At 43.3% G+C, this 21,912-nt stretch overlaps 1 protein-coding gene across 3 annotated transcripts in view; it reads left to right on the top strand.

The window, feature by feature from the left end:
• LOC129820988 (mannosyl-oligosaccharide 1,2-alpha-mannosidase IB) overlaps positions 1 to 21,912 on the top strand; it is a 128,106-nt gene that overhangs the window by 80,104 nt on the left and 26,090 nt on the right. For all 3 annotated transcript variants that reach the window (XM_055878176.1, XM_055878177.1, XM_055878178.1), the window contains 4 exons: positions 2,411 to 2,491; positions 15,372 to 15,466; positions 15,578 to 15,701; positions 18,997 to 19,090. In XM_055878176.1, the coding sequence (XP_055734151.1) occupies positions 2,411 to 2,491; positions 15,372 to 15,466; positions 15,578 to 15,701; positions 18,997 to 19,090 (394 nt within the window). The remainder of the gene's footprint in view (positions 1 to 2,410; positions 2,492 to 15,371; positions 15,467 to 15,577; positions 15,702 to 18,996; positions 19,091 to 21,912) is intronic.

Below are 21,912 nucleotides of genomic sequence, written 5' to 3'. Positions count from 1 at the left end.
AAGTCGGAAGTTTACATACACTTAGGTTGGAGTCATTAAAACTCGTTTTTCAACCACTCCACAAATTTCCAACAATTGTTTACAGACAGATTATTTCACTGTATCACAATTCCAGTGGGTCAGAAGTTTACATATACTAAGTTGACTGTGCCTTTAAACAGCTTGGAAAATTCCAGAAAATTATGTCATGGCTTTAGAAGCTTCTGATAGGCTAATTGACATAATTTGAGTCAATTGGAGGTGTACCTGTGGATGTATTTGTAGACCACAAGTCTGGTTAATCCTTAGGAGCAATTTCCAAACGCCTGAAGGTACCACATTCATCTGTACAAACAATAGTACGCAAGTATAAACACACGCTGTTACGCACGCCTCTGTGAAGAGGGAACGCAACACCCTGCTGCAACTCAACTCACCGTGAAGTTTAATAGGTACGGGACTGTAGGTGTGAGAAAGGACGACAAAAGGCAGAATTGACCGTTTACTAGGATTTTATTCCTTTACACGGTAATATGGGGAAAAGGGGCTGGACGGAACCAAAGCAAAGAAAGTAAATGTCAAAGCTCCCCCTCTCCTATCTAACCTGCCTACCCACTACTTACCTAACTTAGCACCACCTGGTGCACTAACCAAAATACAGGGGGTGGTCCGCCCAGGTCTTACCTAGTGTGCCTAGACAATGAATATACTACGGGTATATGTATGCCCACGGGCCTCTTGCCTAAGCACTCCCTAGGTGCCTTCCCCTTCCCCCCTGGGAACAAATGAAACAGAAGAACAAACAATATCTCAACCAAACTAATAAACAAAGGACATCAAATAAGCTCTGAGCAACAATCTCACACAACATACCAACTGCTCCCAGCAACAACTAACACAGTACATACCAACGACCGACATGCTATAACCCTCAGCCATCAACCTCTCTCTCTCAGCAATGATCTATATCACATTCAATATCTCCAGCAATGATCTCAGCCTGCCTATGATCTCTCTCTTCTGAACAACAGAAGGTGTGTGTGTGTGTAACGTGTGTGTGTGTGTAACGTGCGCTCGATGTGCGTGCGCTCGACGTGCGTGCGCTCGACGTGCGTGCGCTCGACGTGCGTGCGCTCGACGTGCGCGTGCACACACACACATTTTGAGCGCGCGCACGCGCTCAAGGTGTGCGCGCGTGCGCTCAAGGTGTGTGTGTGCGTGTGCGCTCAACTTGTGTGTGTGTGCGCGCGCAACGTGTGTTAAAGTCTCTAATAATGAATGATTAAATAGCTGCCATGTTGGCGTGTCCTTTGCAGTGAGTCATTGAAAGCTGGATGGCTCCTGCAAGGCCTGTACTAGACCACCCTGTAGTGATGGATAACTCTGAATGCAGTCAGATCTAATTGACACGACTGAATTTATGTAGTCTGTTAGTCAACGCTGGGGTTGGAATGAATAAACCTGCGTTTTAAAGTAAGTTTTGATGTGAATGGATAGCACTGTGGGAGATGAATTAGGCCTATTACATGATGTCCCACTTGGATTTGATTAACCTGATTTTAATATGGAGTAACATTCCTCATTCACAATTTAAAATGGTTTAAAGGAAAATTCTGACATATTTTAAATGTTTCATGCAAGATTCCTTTGAATATGAAAAGCCAAATCGTATATCAAAGGAGTTGAAATAATGCAGGGGTGAGGAAAGATCATTTATGACTTCTCACGTTTACTTTGTATGAAGTCTTTCAGTATTCACATTCTTGCACATTGTGTTTACAGGAGTCACATGAATGACATGAAGGACTGTGTATGATTGTTACGTTTCTGATTGTCTGCATAACCAGAATGACTTATAGTTACTCCGTTGAGGTTTTCAGTCCCCTGAATGACACTTCTCTTTTTTGGTACTGTGTGTGTCACCCATATGGCAGCTATCATATTTTGGGTTGTGCAGTAGTGTACATAACCTGACCAACCGCAGGCTTTCTAACACAGGATGTTTTACGATGGCGCTCTGCACCTGGCTCCTAAATGTCGTTGGAAACGGGTAGCGGAGCTGGCGGAAGGTGGATTCTGACAGGGCTGCCCCCCCTCCCCACTCCACCTCTTTCTCCACTCTCCCAGGGTGACAGTTGGATTTACAGCCCATTCAGGTTGTTAGAGAGAACGTTGAGGGTATTACACAGGGAACACGTTTGTATTTGTGGTAGTACTTGGAAAGGTACATTTCTTATTTTTATTAGTCTGACATATGAATTTGGTGTTAGTGTTGGTCTGAATAGTAGGCTAGTTGAATTTAGGAATGTGTGCCATTACAAACTGGTGTTAGTGTTACTGTGCAGTATATAGGATGTGGTTTTGGTGCAAGGCTGCTCTGGCAGTACTGTTCTCTGTCTCTGATTGATCCCCCTCTCCTCTGTTTCCTCAGAACGCTGAGGTGTCTGTCTTCGAGGTCAACATCCGCTTCATTGGAGGACTGCTTGCTGCCTATTACCTCTCAGGACAGGAGGTAACAATTCACCTGGGATTAGTTTACACTGTGTGTGTGTGTGTGTGTGTGTGTGTGTGTGTGTGTGTGTGTGTGTGTGTGTGTGTGTGTGTGTGTGCAAAGGGGGGAGTCTTTGCTGTGTGTGTGTCAATTGTGGGAGTCGGGGGAGGGTTTACTTTGTGTGTGTGTGTGGGGGGGGGGGGGGGTGTATTTGACAGGCTGTTGATGAAGCACCAGACTTTGTTCAGCTGAACAGAATGCAAAAGAGGTATAGAAGCAGAGGCAGGGGAGAGCAAAATGAAAAATAGGCTCAGATTAGGAACGCAAAGGGAGTGAAAGCAAGGAGAGAGGAAGAGAAAGGGGGATAGAGTGATCACAGCTTCGTCTTTCATTAGCCATCTGGGGAGTGATGGAGGCTCACAGGTTAGAGATGGTCGCCTGGGAAATAACACTTCAGGTGCACCATGTTAATGAACACACACACCTCCCAACATTCTTATCTGCCCTCTAGCTCTAATGAAAATGACCACAAATCCTCCTCCTGTCCCCCCCTCTCGCTCTCTCCCCCTCTTTTTCCCCTCTCTTTCTGTCTCTCTCCCCTGCGGTATCAGTCATCCCCCTCTCCCTGCTCCTATTAGAGGAATGCGAGTGGTGGAATTGAGCTCCAGCCATGCGTTTCGGCCTCTCTGCCGGCCCCACGCTCCTCGTCTAACAGGAGCAGATCTCTGGCCGCGCTCCATGCTCCCTCTTAATGCTCATCTCTCCTCCCCTCCTTTCCTTCACTCGCTTGCTTAACTTCCACTGTCCTCTTCTCATTCACTCTCTGACGTTACTCTCACCTCTGCCTCTTTTCCCCTCTGAATAAATGGTGATAATTCTGCAGAGGCTGGAGGAGTGGTGTGGTAGGGAATCAGAGAGATGTTGAGACTGGGTGTGGTAGGGAATCAGAGATGTTGAGACTGGGTGTGGTAGGGGATCAGGGAGATGTTGAGACTGGGTGTGGTAGGGAATCAGATGTTGAGGCTGGGTGTGGTAGGGAATCAGAGATGTTGAGGCTGGGTGTGGTAGGGGATCAGGGAGATGTTGAGGCTGGGTGTGGTAGGGGATCGGGGAGATGTTGAGGCTGGGTGTGGTCGGGAATCGGAGAGATGTTGAGGCTGGGTGTGGTCGGGAATCGGAGAGATGTTGAGGCTGGGTGTGGTCGGGAATCGGAGAGATGTTGAGGCTGGGTGTGGTCGGGAATCGGAGAGATGTTGAGGCTGGGTGTGGTAGGGAATCGGAGAGATGTTGAGGCTGGAGGAGTGGTGTGGTAGGGAATCAGAGAGATGTTGAGGCTGGAGGAGTGGTGTGGTAGGGAATCAGAGAGATGTTGAGGCTGGAGGAGTGGTGTGGTAGGGAATCAGAGAGATGTTGAGGCTGGAGGAGTGGTGTGGTAGGGAATCAGAGATGTTGAGGCTGGAGGAGTGGTGTGGTAGTGAATCAGAGAGATGTTGAGGCTGGAGGAGTGGTGTGGTAGGGAATCAGAGAGATGTTGAGGCTGGAGGAGTGGTGTGGTAGGGAATCAGAGAGATGTTGAGGCTGGAGGAGTGGTGTGGTAGGGAATCGGAGAGATGTTGAGGCTGGAGGAGTGGTGTGGTAGTGAATCAGAGAGATGTTGAGGCTGGAGGAGTGGTGTGGTAGTGAATCAGAGAGATGTTGAGGCTGGAGGAGTGGTGTGGTAGGGAATCAGAGAGATGTTGAGGCTGGAGGAGTGGTGTGGTAGGGAATCAGAGAGATGTTGAGGCTGGAGGAGTGGTGTGGTAGGGAATCAGAGAGATGTTGAGGCTGGAGGTGTGGTAGTGAATCAGAGAGATGTTGAGGCTGGAGGAGTGGTGTGGTAGGGAATCAGAGATGTTGAGGCCGGAGGAGTGGTGTGGTTGGGAGGGGTGATATCGTTCGCCCCATTGGGTTATAGCTCTTTGTGAGTCCTTTATTCTGTGTGTGTGTGTGCATGCCAGAGAACTAGCCCTTCCATGCAGTGATGGATGATGTTTACTCCTCTGCTCTCCCCCTCTCCTCTTTCCCTTCTCTTTCTCCATTCTGCCAGTTTCATCACTTTATTTTTTTCTATCACAAACTCCTTCACACTGCCCCCCTCTTCTTTCTCTCCTGAAAGGTGCTTGGTCCTCTGTGATATGTAGTTTAGGTGAAAGGTGCTAGCGCCTCTGGTAGGGCTGGGCAATATTGAATGAATTTCATTTTATAGAATATATGTTTTGGTGCGATATTCGAAATGCCTGTATCGCAAGAACAGTTTATTGTATTTTTTCATGGCCGTTCTTCCTTTAAAAGTTGCGTCGTACTGCAGCACGGCATGCGGGCTGCCGCAAAATTCTATGGCACGTTATTTAAGTGTCAGCCATTGTTGCCATTAATGGTAGTTAGTGCTAGTTTTCCCACCAGAGGGCATCTTTGAGAAGCTAAGTTATTGAAATGACATGAAGCTGTAGGCCTAAGTCAAAGGGAGCCTTGAATAGAACAGACTATGTGGGATTGATTTTTAGAAATGTAGCTTAATTAATTGAAATACTGTTTTTTTTCAATTCCAAGAAAAATGTAAATGTATTTCTTACTGTAGCTGTGGTACTGTAGGTCTAAGCGTTTCCGTTAGGAAGATATGGCACTGGACAACGTGTTTCTATTCCAAGAAAACAAAAATGCATTTGTTAATGTAGCTGCTTTAGCGTAACTTACTTCTTGGCATAAAGGCCTGCTTAAATATACAGTACATCAATCACTCATTCATTTGTGCATGTCATCACACAGCATACAAGTCATCCATGTCTTTAATTACAGTGAAGTATTTTAGTTATAAACTAAATAACAAAGGGAGCCTTGATTTTAATTTTACAATCACAGCTAAAGCGATTTTAATTGAGGGTTTCAGATAGGAAAAGATGGTGCTGTACAACGTGACCGGTCGGGTGTAGGTCTAGGCTACTAAGTGGCTGCGAGTGAAGAGCAAATGAACCCTTACATTTCCACATAAAAATCTGATTTATAAAGACCAGTCCCCATGCTCTGTCATTCAGTGATATTTATTCCCACCATCTGCATTTTGAAAGAGTATTCTTATCATTATTTTATTAACGAAAGCATAAATATGTTGATGAGCAAATACAGTACAATATATGCTTGATCCAACATTTTGCGGTTGCATGAGTTTTAGAGTTAGAAATGTACAACTTTATAGTACTTAATACATTGCAAGTTGGGGCAAACCGAAAATTCCACACCTACAGTAGCCGAGCTATTAGACTATCCTTTTATAAAGGTTGATGTCTATTGTCTTGCTAATGGGAATGTTGTTTGCCTGCTACGCTTGTGAAAAACAAAATGCCTCCAGCTGTCCATCACTACTGTAAATAAAAACACAGCATCTACAGTGCTACAAATATATTATTGAATTCGATAAAAAAATTCAAACGCACATCATTTTCCATTTTATACTAACAAGTGGTTGCCATGGTGAATAATCCAATAATAATTGGTATGGCACGGCTCTCGGAACTCATTAAGAGGTGGCTTCTGAATGAAAATACTTGCAGATCAATAAAATGGCCCTGTAGATATTAATTTAGAATCCTTAATTATATCTAAGGGGCATTTTTCGTTAGGGCAAATCTGGTCTGTGATATTGATTTAGAAATGTTAAACCTTACAGAGAATATCTAAGGGGATTTTCTTGATGAGAACTATGTCAATTTTGTCTGTTTTCTTTGGTCGCAATGTCATTTTTATTAATTTTTTATAAATAGCTCGTTTTTGAATGGTAACTGTGTTAAGGGGGGAGTTTGGGGTGGGGTGAGGAGTACTTGAAAGGTGTGACTTTCAGCTTACAATAAGCCATATGTATACAGCAGATTGCCGATTGTCCTCACTTTGATGCTATAACAACATACTGTAGCACCATGACCAGGATCTCTGTTCATTTAAGTGAGCAGATTAAGGCTTTCAGGAGGAACGGGAAAGTATCTGTCAGTTCATAAACCATGTGCAATAGAATCGGTACATCTCAAATCTCTTCCCAACTACTTTGCAATCTATATGGCACAGCTGTCATTTTTTTGGTCCTTAAATGAAACTGGTATATTTTTATTTATCACAATCTTCTTTAACCAATTTTGGTCTTTAATGCAGGGCCGACAGACAAGTTCCTTACTTTTCCCCCCTTCCACTTGATAAAGGTTCCAATTAATAACGTTTTTTTTTTAATCAATTAGTATATTTGAATTTAACCACACTTTGTTGTATTATTTGTTTTGTCTTTTCTGGTGGATTAAACTGAAATTGCAACCAACTTTCTATGGCTTGTTTAAAAAATTATGATATCTTCATCAGCAAAGAAGGACTTTCTATAGAGGGGCTATCAGTCTTTCACACTGTGGTAAATGAAAACAGTTTGTTAATTAGAATGATTCATTTCTGTTTTTAGAGGGAGAGAAGCCAAAAGCCCACCATGCCTATTTTTCTAAAATCATCATTCCACATGTCAAGTGTAATTCCCCCATTGTATTTACCCAAGTTCTCTCTTAGCCTGTTGAGGCTGGGGGCGCTGTTGTCACTATTTATGGTAATCGTGTAATTTTTGAAACGGCTTCCTACAAAATTCTTGATCGTACAATATGCATATTATTATTATTATTGGATAGAAAACAGTCTATAGTTTCTATAGGAGTTGAAATTTTGTCTCTAAGTGGAACAGAACCCATTCTACAGCAATTTCCCTGACATGGAGTCAGATTTCAGAAATTTTGGCCACTGTTCTGGAGTCAGTTTTAAAGCCAATGTTATTCCTATGAGTATACGGACACTGCTTACGTCTTCCCCTGGATGCCTTTACGTGATGACGATTTGAATGGGGTCGATTGCGCGTTCACAGGCACTATAAATTAAAAAACCCTGTAGCTAGTCACTCTTTTGGAGCTGCGTCATGCGCCTGGAGGACACCGACCCGCACCTGTTCCAAGCATTAGTGTTGGGAGTAATCTTTCTCCGGTCATGTTAAGACTCGTTATAGGAGTTAAAAACATCATAAGGTAGTTAATTTAAAGCGTTTTATAGCAATTTATATCCGTTTAGTGCGATTTTGGGACATTTATTTCTGAAACGCTGTGAATCGCTGGGCACGCTTCCAGTTCATGCTGAACGCAGTTGGCATTTCCACATGGCAAGAGGACAGCTTTCCACCAAAAGACGATTAGACCCAAGAAAGGATCCTTTGCCCAAGATACTGATGGAAGAACAGCTCAAAGTAAGAAATTTTTATTATGATAAATCGTGTTTCTGTCGAAAAATGTTAGTGGCTTAGGACGCCATGTTTTTTGACGTAGCTTCGCTTGGCGCAAACTGTATTGAAAAGTAAGGATAATTTAAAAAATGTAATTCCGCGATTGTATTAAGAATTAAATTGTCTATCAATCGCTGTCCACCCTATATTTTCTAGTCACGTTTATGAGTATTTATGTATACGAGTAGATCACTGTCTAATATGGCGCACGGACATTTTCTCACCAGCTGGGCTACTTTCCCCATTGTCTAACCATGATTTTGGTGGCTAAATATGCACATTTTCGAACAAACTGTATATGCATGTTGTAATGTGATGTCACAGGGGTGTCATCTGAAGAATTCTGAGAAGGTTAGTGAAAAAAATAATATATTTTGGCGATGTTTACGTTATCGCTCACTTTGGCTAGAATTAATGCTGGGGTAATGTTTGCACATGTGCTATGCTAATATAACGATTTATTGTGTTTTCGCTGTAAGACACTTAGAAAATCTGAAATATTGTCTGTATTCACAGGATCTGTGTCTTTCGATTAGTGTATGCTGTGTATTTTTACGAAATGTTTGATGATTAGTAAGTAGGTAAACACGTTGCTCTATGTAGTTATTCTAGTCCATTTGTGACGGTGGGTGCAATTGTAACCTATGCCATCTACCTGAAATATGCACATTTTTCTAACAAAACCTATCCCATACCATAAATATGTTATCAGACTGTCATCTGATGAGTTTTTTTCTTGGTTAGGGGCTATAAATATCTTAGTTTAGCCGAATTAGTGATAGCTACTGTTGTTGGTGGACAAAGAAAAGATGGTGGATTATGCTAATGTGTTTTTAGCTAATAGATTTACATCTTTACATATTGTGTCTTCCCTGTAAAACATTTTAAAAATCAGACATGTTGGCTGGATTCACAAGATCTGTGTCTTTCATTAGCTGTATTGGACTTTAATGTGTGAAAGTTAAATATTTAAAAAAAAAAAAAAAAAAAATTTGAATTTCGCGGCTCTGCCTTTTCAGTGGGGGTGGGGGGGGGTGTGCCGCTAGCGGCACCCTCATCCTAGACAGGTTAACTCCAGGACCACCGACAGTTTGTCGTTGTTGCCTGATGCACAACTCTAGTGCCAGAGAAGAGAGGACTCTTAGACTGAAAACGCCTCCATTCATTTATGAAAAGATAGTCAATTTGTGCCACGATTTAGACTACTGATAGATCAGCGTTCTAACTCCCCCTTGTGGTATTGTGGTGCAATGACAGAATGCCGACAGAATGCCACCATCTACCACTAACGGTCGGGGCAAGCTTGAAACTTTTAAAGGAAGAACCACTGTATGTCCGCTTGTTCATGTCTTTTTGGTCTCATCCCCTTTCGCTCCTTTCTTCGCTGTGTGCACCTTCCCATTTATACACGCACCAAGCCTCTCCCCCAAGACGAGAGATCACTTCTTCCTCTCTGACAAGTGGTTTCAACTCACTATTTGTATTTGAGTTTTTGGTCCAACAGAATGGGTCATATGGAGACCGAAACATGCATTGTTCAGGTTCAATTTGTAACAAAGGGCATTTTCATAGACCGACTTGAAAGACATATCAGTGATTGCAAAAAAGCAGATTCAACTATTTGGATAAAATAATTACGTTATCAGTGGGTTTTATGGTTATGGGAGGCTTATATTTAACCAAGGTATAATTTCACAAGCCCTGAATTCATTTGATTGTGGCTGACTTTGAAATGGAGTGAATTTTATATTTTAATTGTATAACAAAGCTTATTTAAAGAAACGTTTTAAAAGATCAATGTATATATTGTGAATCGACCATAAGAATAAGAAATTATAATAAAAGAAATAAAAATATCCTAGGGTCTGGGATATGTAGATTAGGTGAAAGGTGCTATTGCCTCTGGGATATGTAGTTTCAGTGAAAGTTGCTGGCACTCTACTGTTGAGACCAGGAGGACAACAGCCTGTACAGAGTAATAACCTCTCCGCAGAGAGAGAAACAATGGGGGGGAGCGATGGGGAGAGAGCGAGAGACTGGGGCGGGAAACACAGAGAGCAAGCTGATTGCAGAGAGAAAACAGGAGAAGGGAGCAGGTCTTGTAATGTAAGATAATGAACTGGGACACTGACACACTGCAGCTAGACAGCTGTCTCTACAATACATATTTGTCCTTCCTTTCTCCCTCCCTCCATCTCGCTCGCTCTCCCTGGTTTATCATGTATGCTGTGCTCTACTTTGCTATGTCTTTCAGTTTGGTGCTGTGAGCTGAGGCTGTCTCGCTGGGGAGCGCTTGACTCACTTTCATGTTGTCAAACATGGAGCCCATCAAATACAGAACACCGCTCCCTCTGTCACACTGGCCGGCTGCCATTGCACCGAGGGAGGGAGGGACTGCATATGAATAGTATGCATGTGAGAGAATCAGCTAGGTCTTACAGGCCATATAGAAGATAATCATGCAATTTAATTGGTTAAGTTCGAGGGCCTACAATCTTGATTGGCTACAATCTTGATTGACTCTTTTTACCTGGCCTGAGCCCAGGTAAAACCGCAGCTCAATTGCTTGATCGCAGCTCAATTGCTTGATTAGTAAATTCAGTTACGCAGTTGTGGATAAATTCCCAAGAACACACTCCCATGGTTTTCCAAGCTTGTTTCTGAGGCCTGATACCATAGAATATAGTATATGACAAATAATAAAGGAATGACAAAGGATTAAGTTAAACAATAACTAGCGAAGTAGTAAACGGTGTAAACCCCATCGACGTAGAATCGTGAGTTGACCTAATCCTGTCTCTCCCTGGAGCCTTTGAGGGCCTTCTTACTAAACAGGCTCATTCACCAGATTTCACAGTATATCTTCTGATCATTTTATGGGACTCTATTACATATACACAGTGGCATACTCCCCCAGAGAGAGAGATGACAGAGAGTGTGTGTGTTTGTGTGCCTCTATGTGTGTTAAGGCTGCACAATTAATCTAATTCACATCGAAATCAAAATATTGACATGTGCAGAGATCCAAATTGCATGCAGTATTATGAAACGCATTTTAACCGGGTGTAATGTTCGTTTTTATAGTTAATTCAGTTTTCTCCTTTTGCGGCTGCTTCCCACACACCAACGCCATGCCACTCAAGTACTGCAGTTCCTCCTCCTCGCTGTTAGATTCACTATGTTTTAGAGGTCGACCGATTTTGATTTTTCAATGCCGATACCGATTATTGGAGGACAAAAAAAGCAGATACCGATTAAAAAAAAAAAAAAAAATGTTTTATATATATATATATATATATATATATATATATATATATATATATATATATACAGTATATCACAAAAGTGAGTACACCCCTCACATTTTTGTAAATATTTGAGTATATCTTTTCATGTGACAACACTGAAGAAATGACACTTTGCTACAATGTAAAGTAGTGAGTGTACAGCTTGTATAACAGTGTAAATTTGCTGTCCCCTCAAAATAACTCAACACACAGCCATTAAGGTCTAAACCGCTGGCAACAAAAGTGAGTACACCCCTAGGTGAAAATGTCCAAATTGGGACCAAATTGTCAATATTTTGTGTGGCCACCATCATTTTCCAGCCCTGCCTTAACCCTCTTGGGCATGGAGTTCACCAGAGCTTCACAGGTTGCCACTGGAGTCCTCTTCCACTCCTCCATGACGACATCACAGAGCTGGTGGATGTTAGAGACCTTGCACTCCTCCACCTTCCGTTTGAGGATGCCCCACAGATGCTCAATAGGGTTTAGGTCTGGAGACATGCTTGGCCAGTCCATCACCTTTACCCTCAGCTTCTTTAACAAGGCAGGGGTCGTTTTGGAGGTGTGTTTGGGGTCGTTATCATGTTGGATTACTGCCCCGCGGCCCAGTCTCCGAAGGGAGGGGATCATGCTCTGCTTCAGTATGTCACAGTACATGTTGGCATTCATGGTTCCCTCAATGAACTGTAGCTCCCCAGTGCCGGCAGCACTCATGCAGCCCCAGACCATGACACTCCCACCACCATGCTTGACTGTAGGCAAGACACACTTGTCTTTGTACTCCTCACCTGGTTGCCACCACACACGCTTGACACCATCTGAATAAGTTTATCTTGGTCTCATCAGACCACAGGACATGGTTCCAGTAATCCATGTCCTTAGTCTGCTTGTCTTCAGCTTTCTTGTGCATCATCTTTAGAAGAGGCTTCCTTCTGGGCCGATAGCCATGCAGACCAATTTGATACGGTGTATGGTCTGAGCACTGACAGGCTGACCCCCCACCCCTTCAACCTCTGCAGCAATGTTGGCAACACTCATACGTCTATTTCCCAAAGACAACCTCTGGATATGACGCTGAGCACGTGCACTCAACTTCTTTGGTCGACCATGGCGAGGCCTGTTCTGAGTGGAACCTGTCCAGTTAAACCGCTGTATGGTCTTGGCCACCGTGCTGCAGCTCAGTTTCAGGGTCTTGGCAATCTTTTTATAGCCCAGGCCATCTTTATGTAGAGCAACAATTCTTTTTTTCAGATCCTCAGAGTTCTTTGCCATGAGGTGCCATGTTGAACTTCCAGTGACCAGTCAGTATGAGGGAGTGTGAGAGCGATGACACCAAATTTAACACACCTGCTCCCCATTCACACCTGAGACCTTGTAACACTAACCAGTCACATGACACCGGGGAGGGAAAATGGCTAATTGGGCCCAATTGGGAAATTTTCACTTAGGGGTGTACTCACTTTTGTTGCCAGCGGTTTAGACATTAATGGCTGTGTGAGTTATTTTGAGGGGACAGCAAATGTACACTGTTATACAGGCTGTACACTCACTACTTTACATTGTAGCAACGTGTCAATTCTTCAGTGTTGTCACAAAGATATACTCAAATATTTACAAAAATGTGAGGGGTGTACTCACTTTTGTGATATACTGTATATATATCATACACACACACATTTTTGTAATAATGACAATTGCAACAATACTGAATGAACAATGAACACTTATTTTAACTTAATATAATACATAAATACACACACAGCTCTGCTTAGGAGACAAATACTCTCAACTGTTTGAATAAAAATAGAGTAAGTTACCTGGGATGAATGTTGAAAACAAAAACTCATTTCTATATGCAGGAAATCCTATTTTAATAATGGGCATGGTAAGAATTGACGACCAAAGTGCGAGTCATAATTCCCATGACACCTTCTAGCAAAATCTGAAAAGCGGTTCCTTCATTTATTCCATAGGATATTTTAGATTCATTTAAAATAAGGTCTGTGTTTCGTGTAGGCTTACGCCACCTTGCCAATTTTATAACTGTGTAGATATCCATAGGACAAGGTAACTCTGATCAATATTGGCTAAATATAAGCGAAGATCATTTTTTGTAGAGTGGATTTATGAAAATATGTTGACAAACGTTACCTTTATCCTAGTGAGATATACACGGGTATCAAAACGTCGAGGCGGTTTAAGCCTGCACGAAACACAGACCTTATTTGAAGTAGATCAAGACATTCTCTATGGAAGACATGAACGGTAAAATAACGAAGGAACCCCTTTCAAGTTCAGCCGCAAGTTATTACAGGAATTATAACGCGCCGACTATTTCTCTCTAAACCATATACCTTTGACTAATCCGGAAACTATCACCTCAAACAAAACGTTTATTCCGTTCCGTATTTTATCTAACGGGTGGCATCCATGAGTCTAAAAATTCCTGTTACATTGCACAACCTTCAATGTTATGTCATAATTACGTAAGAACCAGGCGGCCCAAACTGTTGCATATACCCTGACTCTGCGTGCAATGAACGCAAGAGAAATGACAATTTCACCTGGTTAATATTGCCTGCTAACCTGGATTTCTTTTAGCTAAATATGCAGGTTTAAAAATATATACTTGTGTATTGATTTTAAGAAAGGCATTGATGTTTATGGTTAAGTACACATTGAAGCAATGACAGTCATTGATTGATTGTTTCTTATAAGATAAGTTTAATGCTAGCTAGCAATTTACCTTAGCTTACTGCATTCGCGTAACAGGCAGGCGCCTCGTTGAGTGCAATGTAATCAGGTGTTAGAGCATTGGACTAACTGTAAGGTTGCAAGATTGAATCTCCCGAGCTGACAAGGTTAAAAATCTGTCGCTCTGCCTCGCTAGGCCGTCATTGAAAATAAGAATGTGTTCTTAACTGACTTGCCTAAAGTTTAAATAAAGGTATAAAAAAAAAAAATACTTTGGCAAATCGGCGCCCCAAAATACCGATTTCCGATTGTTATGAAAACATTCCGATTAATCGGTCGACCTCTACTATGTTTGCGTTCTGTTAGGTGAAATGCAAACACGAACAATGCTACTTTCCACTTTTTGCTTCTTATTATAAATAATTATTTTTCTATGATTCTAACAATTTACCCAAGTGTTTTGATCTGTATTGCACGTGAAATCGCATTTCATTTTTTTGCCTATATCGTTATGTGTTTGTTATATAGTGTTTTTATTTTTTATAGTGTGTACGTATGTGCCTTTGTGTGTGTGTGTGTGTGCTCCCTGGCAGGCTGAGTGGTCCTGCGGGTCTATCCCTGTGAGACCAGGGCTCATATACTCATATGTGTAATAACAGGATCAGCTCCTAAATTAGAGGATAGGTGGGAGCAGCAGATTAGAGTCAGCACTACGACCAGCCAGCCAGAGCCAGAGTTCCAAATCTGCAATCTGGGAATACTGCCGACCGACCCGGACTGCCAACCTGGCCTTACAGCTAATCATGAGAGAGGGAGAGCTTGTTAACCAATGAGAGTCGAAGCCGGGGGGCGGTTCTTCTAAGCTGTATGGAATTGTTATAAGAAATTCATAGTAAGGATAATTAAGCTATTTGATTTCATGTAGCTATTTGACCGCTGACGTACACTATATGTACCCAAGTATGTGGACACCCCTTCAAATGAGTGGATTCGGCTATTTGAGCCACACCTGTTTCTGACAGGTATACAATCGAGCACACAGCCATGCAATCTCCATAGACAAACATTAGAATGTCCTTACTGAAGAGCTCAGTGACTTTCAATGTAGCACCATCATAGGAGCAACCTTTACAACAAGTCAGTTTATACAATTTCTGCCCTGCTAGAGCTGCCCCGGTCAAATGTAAGTGCTGTTATTGTGAAGTGGAAACGTCTAGGAGCAACAACAACTCAGCCGCGACATGGTAGGCCACACAACTCACTGAACAGGACCGCCGAGTGCTGAAGCGCGTAAAAATTGTCTGTCCTTGGTTGCAACACTCACTACACTAGTTCCAAACTGCCTCTGGAAGCAACGTCAGCACAAGAACTGTTCATCGCAGGCATCATGAAATGGGTTTCCATGGCCAGGCAGCCGCACTTAACCCTAAGATCACCATGCGCAATGCCAAGCGTCAGCTGGAGTGGTGTAAAGCTCGCTGTCATTGGACTCTGTATTGTTACGTGTTATGTATTGTTACGTCTCATGTAAGTATGTTTCCTCTCTTTCTGAAGCTTTTTCTCAACTTTCATTCGCCCTCTCTGTCTCTAGGTGTTTAAGGTGAAGGCGGTTCAGTTGGCTGAGAAGCTGCTCCCAGCCTTCAACACTCCCACAGGCATCCCCTGGGCCATGGTCAACCTCAAGAGGTCAGTCTCAGATCACAACGCAACCCTAGATCTACGTCCGCAACTGCAACAATTTCATTTCAGCATGATTCTGTATGTTACACAAAGTGTGTATGTTTTCCCTGTGTCCAGTGGTGTGGGTCGTAACTGGGGCTGGGCGTCAGCAGGCAGTAGTATCCTAGCAGAGTTTGGAACCCTCCACATGGAGTTTGTCCACCTCACTTACCTCACCGGGAACCCTGCATACTATCAGAAGGTGAGACACCTCCTTAGTACTGGTTTGTGTGTGTCAGAGTGGGTGTCTGGTAGCCTGAGCAGCCGCTAGTGGGCTTTATAGATCTCCACTATCATCTGGGCTTGATGTGTACAGAAGGTAATGCACTCGTTTCCCCATGCGAACGGTTTGTACATTAAATATTCTCCATTCAGGCTGCAAGGCTTCAATTTCCTCAACTAGATTTAATGGCGAGAAGGTGGAAAAAATGGGAGAAATCTAATTTTATTTGTCATATGCGCCGAATAAAATGGGTGTAGACCTTGGCGTGAAATGCTTACTTACAAGCCCTTAACCAACAATGCAGTTTTAAGAAAAGAGTAAATAAAATATTTACTTACTTTTATTTTTTACTTTATTTAGTAACACAATAAAATAACAATAATGAGGTTATATACAGGGGGTACCGGTTAGTCGAGTTAATTTGTACATGTAGGTAGGGGTAAAGGGACTATGCATAGATAATAAACAGCGAGTAGCAGCAGTGTAAAAACAAAGGGGGGGGCGGGGGGGGGCGGGGCGGTCAATTCAAATAGTTCAGGTGGCCATTTTATTAATTGTTCAGCAGTCTTATGGCTTGGGGGTAGAAGCTGTTAAGGAGCCTTTTGGATCTAGACTTGGTGCTCCGGTACCGCTTGCTGTGCAGTAGCAAAGAGAACAGTCTATGACTTGGGTGACTGGAGCCTTTGACCATTTTTTGGGCTTTCCATGGTATATAGGTCCTGGATGGTAGGAAGCTTGGCCCCAGTGATGTACTGGGCTGTACGCTCTACCCTCTGGCGCCTAACGGTCGGATGCCGAGCTGTTGCCATACCAGGCGGTGATGCAACCTGTCAGGATGCTCTCAATGGTGCAGCTGTAGAACTTTGAGGATCTGGGGAACCATGCCAAATCTTTTCAGTCTCCTGAGGGGGGAAAGGTTTTGTCGTGCCCTCTTCGTGACTGTCTTAGTGTGTTTGGACAATGAGAGTTTGTTGGTGATGTGGACACCAAGGAACTTGAAACTCTCGACCTGCTCCACTACAGCCCCGTCGATGTGAATGGGGGCGTGTTTGGCCCTCTTCCAATAGTCCACGATCATCTCCTTTGTCTTGCTGACGGGCGGCCCGTCAGGAAGTCCAGGATCCAGTTGCAGAGGGAGGTGTTTGGCCCTCTTCCAATAGTCCACGATCATCTCCTTTGTCTTGCTGACGGGCGGCCCGTCAGGAAGTCCAGGATCCAGTTGCAGAGGGAGGTGTTTAGTCCCAGGGTCCTTAGCTTAGTGATGAGCTTTGAGGGCACTATGGTGTTGAACGCTGAGCTGTAGTCAATGACTAGCATACTCACATAGATGTTCCTTTTGTGCAGGTGGGAAAGGGCAGTGTGGAGTGCAATTGAGATTATGTCATCTGTGGATCTGTTGGATCGGTATGCAAATTGGAGTGGGTTTAGGGTATCCAGGATGATGGTGTTGATGTGAGCCATGACCAGCCTTTCAAAGCACTTCATGGCTACAGATGTGAGTGCTACGGGCGGTAGTCATTTAGACAGGTTATTCGCTTTCTTGGCCACAAGGACTATGGTGGTCTGTTTGAAACATGTAGGTATTACAGACTCTGTCAGGGAGAGGTTGAAAATGTCAGTGAAGACACCACTTTCCACCACCATGCTAGAGTGGCTAATGTCTAGGAATGCTAGTCCCGGATGTTGCATACCCCGTTCTCGCTATTAAATGTAAGTGTAATTACAAGCATTTCATAAGTGTCAAAGGCTTTTATTGACAATTACATGAAGTTGATGCAAATAGTCAATATTTGCAGTGTTGACCCTTCTTTTTCAAGACCACCGCAATCCGCACCGGCATGCTGTCAATTAACTTTTGGACCACATCCTGACTGATGGCAGCCCATTCTTGCATAATCAATGCTTGGAGTTTGTCAGAATTTGTGGGAGGGGGGGGGGGAATTGACCACAAGTTCTCAATGGGATTAAGGTCTGGGGAGTTTCCTGGCCATGGACCCAAAATATCTATGTTTTGTTCCCCGAGCCACTTAGTTATCACTTTTGCCTTATGGCAAGGTGCCCCATCATGCTGGAAAAGGCATTGTTCGTCACCAAACTATCCCTGGTTGGTTGGGAGAAGTTGTTCTCGGAGGATGTGTTGATACCATTCTTTATTCATGGCTGTGTTCTTAGGCAAAATTGTGAGTGAACCCACTCCCTTGGCTGAGAAGCAATCCCACACATGAATGGTCTCAGGATGCTTTACTATTGGCATGACACAGGACTTATGGTAGCGCTCACCTTGTCTTCTCCGGACAAGCTTTTTTCTGGATGCCCCAAACAATCGGAAAGGGGATTCATCAGAGAAAATAACTTTACCCCAGTCCTCAGCAGTCCAATCCCTGTACCTTTTGCAGAATATCAGTCTGTCCCTGATGTTTGTCCTGGAGAGAAGTGGCTTCTTTGCTGCCCTTTTTGACACCAGGCCATCCTCCAAAAGTCTTCCCCTCACTGTGCGTGCAGATGCACTCACACCTGCCTGCTGCCATTCCTGAGCAAGCTCTGTACTGATGGTGCCCCGATCCCGCAGCTGAATCAACTTTAGGAGACGGTCCTGGCGCTTTCTGAACTTTCTTGGGCGCCCTGAAGCCGCCTTCACCACAATTGAACCGCTCTCCTTGAAGTTCTTGATTATCTGATAAATGGTTGATTTAGGTGCAATCTTACTGGCAGCAATATCCTTGCCTGTGAAGCCCTTTTTGTGAAAAGCAATGATGATGGAACGTGTTTCCTTGCAGGTAACCAGGATTGACAGAGGAAGAACAATGATTCCAAGCATCACCCTCCTTTTGAAGCTTCCAGTCTGTTATTCGAACTCAATCAGCATGACAGAGTGATCTCCAGCCTTGTCCTCGTCAACACACACCTGTGTTAACGAGAGAATCACTGACATGATGTCAGCTGGTCCTTTTGTGGCAGGGCTGAAATGCAGTGGAAATGTTTTTTGGGAATTCAGTTCATTTGCATGGCAAAGAGGGACTTTGCAATTAATTGCAATTCATCTGATCAATCTTCATAACATTCTGGAGTATATGCAAATTACCATCATACAAACTGAGGCAGCAGACTTTGTGAAAATTAATATTTGTGTCATTCTCAAAACTTTTGACCACGCCTGTACACATCAAGCCCAGACGATGGTGGAGATCTATAAAGCCCACTAGTGGCTTCCCAGGCTAAGTGTCTATGTGTTCTCCTGGGTAAGAGACATTCATGTCTCCTCTAACCCTGTCAGGTGATGCACATACGGAAGCTGCTTGCCAAAATGGACCGACCCAACGGGCTCTACCCAAACTATCTGAACCCTCGTACCGGCCGCTGGGGCCAACGTAAGTACCTGTTGTCTCTCACTTCATCAGAGAATAATACTGACTGGTGTGTGTGCCTGTGCTCACCACTGTGGGCTGCTAGACTGTGCAAATGACTGGGTGTGAGTACTGGGTGTTTTTGGAGCTTTAATAAATATGTATAATTAGAAGCTGTTGGTGGGAGGCATCTTAACTAAATGTTAATTACCCTGACTTAGACAGAGCAGTTTAATTACTGTTTCTACCTCTCACTGCTCAACCTGACCACGCACCCACACACACTCACACGCCGGGGTTTCCATTGTGGCACCAGAAAACATGACCGGGAAGGTTATAATTTACCGGCCATTTGAGAAATGTACCGGACCCATAAGCATTGGATGTATAACCCATTAGGGCGTCCACTCAAGGTGCTCAGAATGACAGAAATCACATTTAGAATATGGTAATTCATCTTAACACAACATGCAACTCATGTAATGAAGCAGCCAATAAAACATCATTTTCAAACATTTGCCAAAATGCAATTCTCCAGAAAACACCATTCTAAACAGCGCACCTGATAGCGGTTCCATATGTCACCGAGATTAAAATCTATTTTAGAAACTTAGTGAGATTCCACAGATACAACAACTCGGATGGGTTGATAATACAGTGCATTCGGAAAGTATTGCGATCCTTTGACTTTTTCCACGTTTTGTTACTTTACAGCATTATTCTAAAATATATTTTTTAATTCTCCCTCATCAATCTACACACAATAACCCATAATAATAAAGCAAAAACAGGTAAAATAATTTTTTAATAACAAATTTGAAATTTACATAAGTATTTAGACCTTTTTACTCAGTTCTTTGTTAAAGCACCTTTTGGCAGCGATTACAGCCTCGAGTCTTCTTGGGTATGACGCTACAAGCTTGGCACACATGTATTTGCGGAGTTTCTCCCATTCTTCTCTGCAGATCCTCTCAAGCTCTGTCAGGTTGGATGGGGAGCGTCGCTGCATAGTTATTTTCAGGTCTCTCCAGAGATGTTCGTTCTGGTTCAAGTCCGGGCTCTGGCTGGGCCACTCAAGTACATTCAGAGACTTGTCCCGAAGCCACTCCTATGTTGTCTTGGCTGTGTGCTTAGGGCGTTGTCCTGTTGGAAGGTGAACCTCTGCCCCAGGTCCTGAGTGCTCTGGAGCAGATTTTCATCAAGGATCTTTCTGTACTTTTCTCCGTTCATCTTTCCCTTGATCCTGACTAGTCTCCCTGTCCCTGCCACTGAAAAACATCCCCACTCCATGATGCTGCCACCACCACCATGCTTCACCGTAGAGATGGTTCCAAGTTTTGTTCAGATGTGACGCTTTGCGTTCAGGCCAAAGAGTTCAATCTTGGTTTAATCAGAGCAGAGAATCTTGTTTCTCATGGTCTGAGAGTCCTTTAGGTGCCTTTTGGCAAACACCAAGCAGGCTGTCATGTGCCTTTTTAATGAGTCGCCGGTTCCGTCTGGCCACTCTACCATAAGGGCCTGATTGGGGAAGTGCTACAGAGATGGTTGTTTTTCTGGAAGGTTCTCCTATCTCCGCAGAGGAGCTCTGTCAGAGTGACCATCGGGTTCTTGGTCACTTCCCTGACCAAGGCCCTTCTCCCCCAATTGCTCAGTTTGGCCTGGCGGCCAGCTCTAGGGAGAGTCTTGGTGGTTACAAACTTAAATGGTTCCATTTAAGAATGATGGAGGCCACTGTGTTGGGGACCTTAAATGCTGGGGAAATGTTTTCAAACCCTTCCCCACATCTGTGCCTCGACACGATCCTGTCTCGGAGCTCTACTGACAATTCCTTCGACCTCATGGCTTGGTTTTTGCTCTGACATGCACTGTCAACTGTGTGGCCTTAAATAGACAGGTGTGTGCCTTTCCAGATCATGTCCAATCAAGTTGTAGAAACAACTCAATGATGATCATTGGAAACAAGATGCACCTGAGCTCAATTTCGAGTCTCATAGCAAAGGGTCTGAATACTTATGTAAATAAGGTTTTCTAAAAACCTGTTTTCGCTTTGTCATTATGGGGTATTGTGTGTAGATTGACGAGGGGAAAAATGTATTGAATCCATTTTAGAATAAGGCTGTAACGTAACGAAGGGGCCTGAATACTTTCCGAATGCACTGTATGACTAGGCATGTGCCTTTGGCTTCTGGACAACGGAAGAAGGTTGATATGAAAACCAATAGAACAGGAGAGAAATGGCGTAGCGGTGGGTCCAATAGGGAAGTAAATGGAAATAAAGTTGCGAAGATTATGTAATTACTCCTGTCTATACAGAAATAAATAAAATACTACAGAAAGCATGACTTAGCCACAGAGGAAACAAGGATCATTAACTAAAAAATAAAATAGCTGTGGATTGTTTCAAATCACAAGCTCGTAGTCACGATCATGTGTCTTGAGTATGTGTCCATATGGCAGTGGCTGGTGATCTTGCATTAGTTGCTTTTAACAGTATTTTTTTTACATTTAAATTCATATTTTTATGATTAACAAAGTGACAACAATTTTGAGAAATTACACATTTTTTTTATTGAAATGAAACTGTTCCACGGAAATGTGCATGTGAAAATCAATTTGTAATCTTCCCGAACTTGAAACTCTTGAAGACCTATGAAGTCTTTATTAAAGAATTGCCTAAACATTTCCATGGTCACATTTTGCCTGTACAGTGGTTCCTCCTTTAAAAGTTGCGAGCTGCGGGATATAGAGGTACCCAGCGCCACGGCTCCAGATCACCACAAGGGGGAGTTAGAGCACTCATTATGCATTTGGGTCCCCGGGTTTTTATATGACCTTTGACGCGAGCC

This window comes from Salvelinus fontinalis, chromosome 23 (genome assembly GCF_029448725.1).
Source record: "Salvelinus fontinalis isolate EN_2023a chromosome 23, ASM2944872v1, whole genome shotgun sequence".
Taxonomy (NCBI): Eukaryota; Metazoa; Chordata; class Actinopteri; order Salmoniformes; family Salmonidae; genus Salvelinus; species Salvelinus fontinalis.
This window is presented reverse-complemented; position numbering and strand designations above follow the sequence as displayed.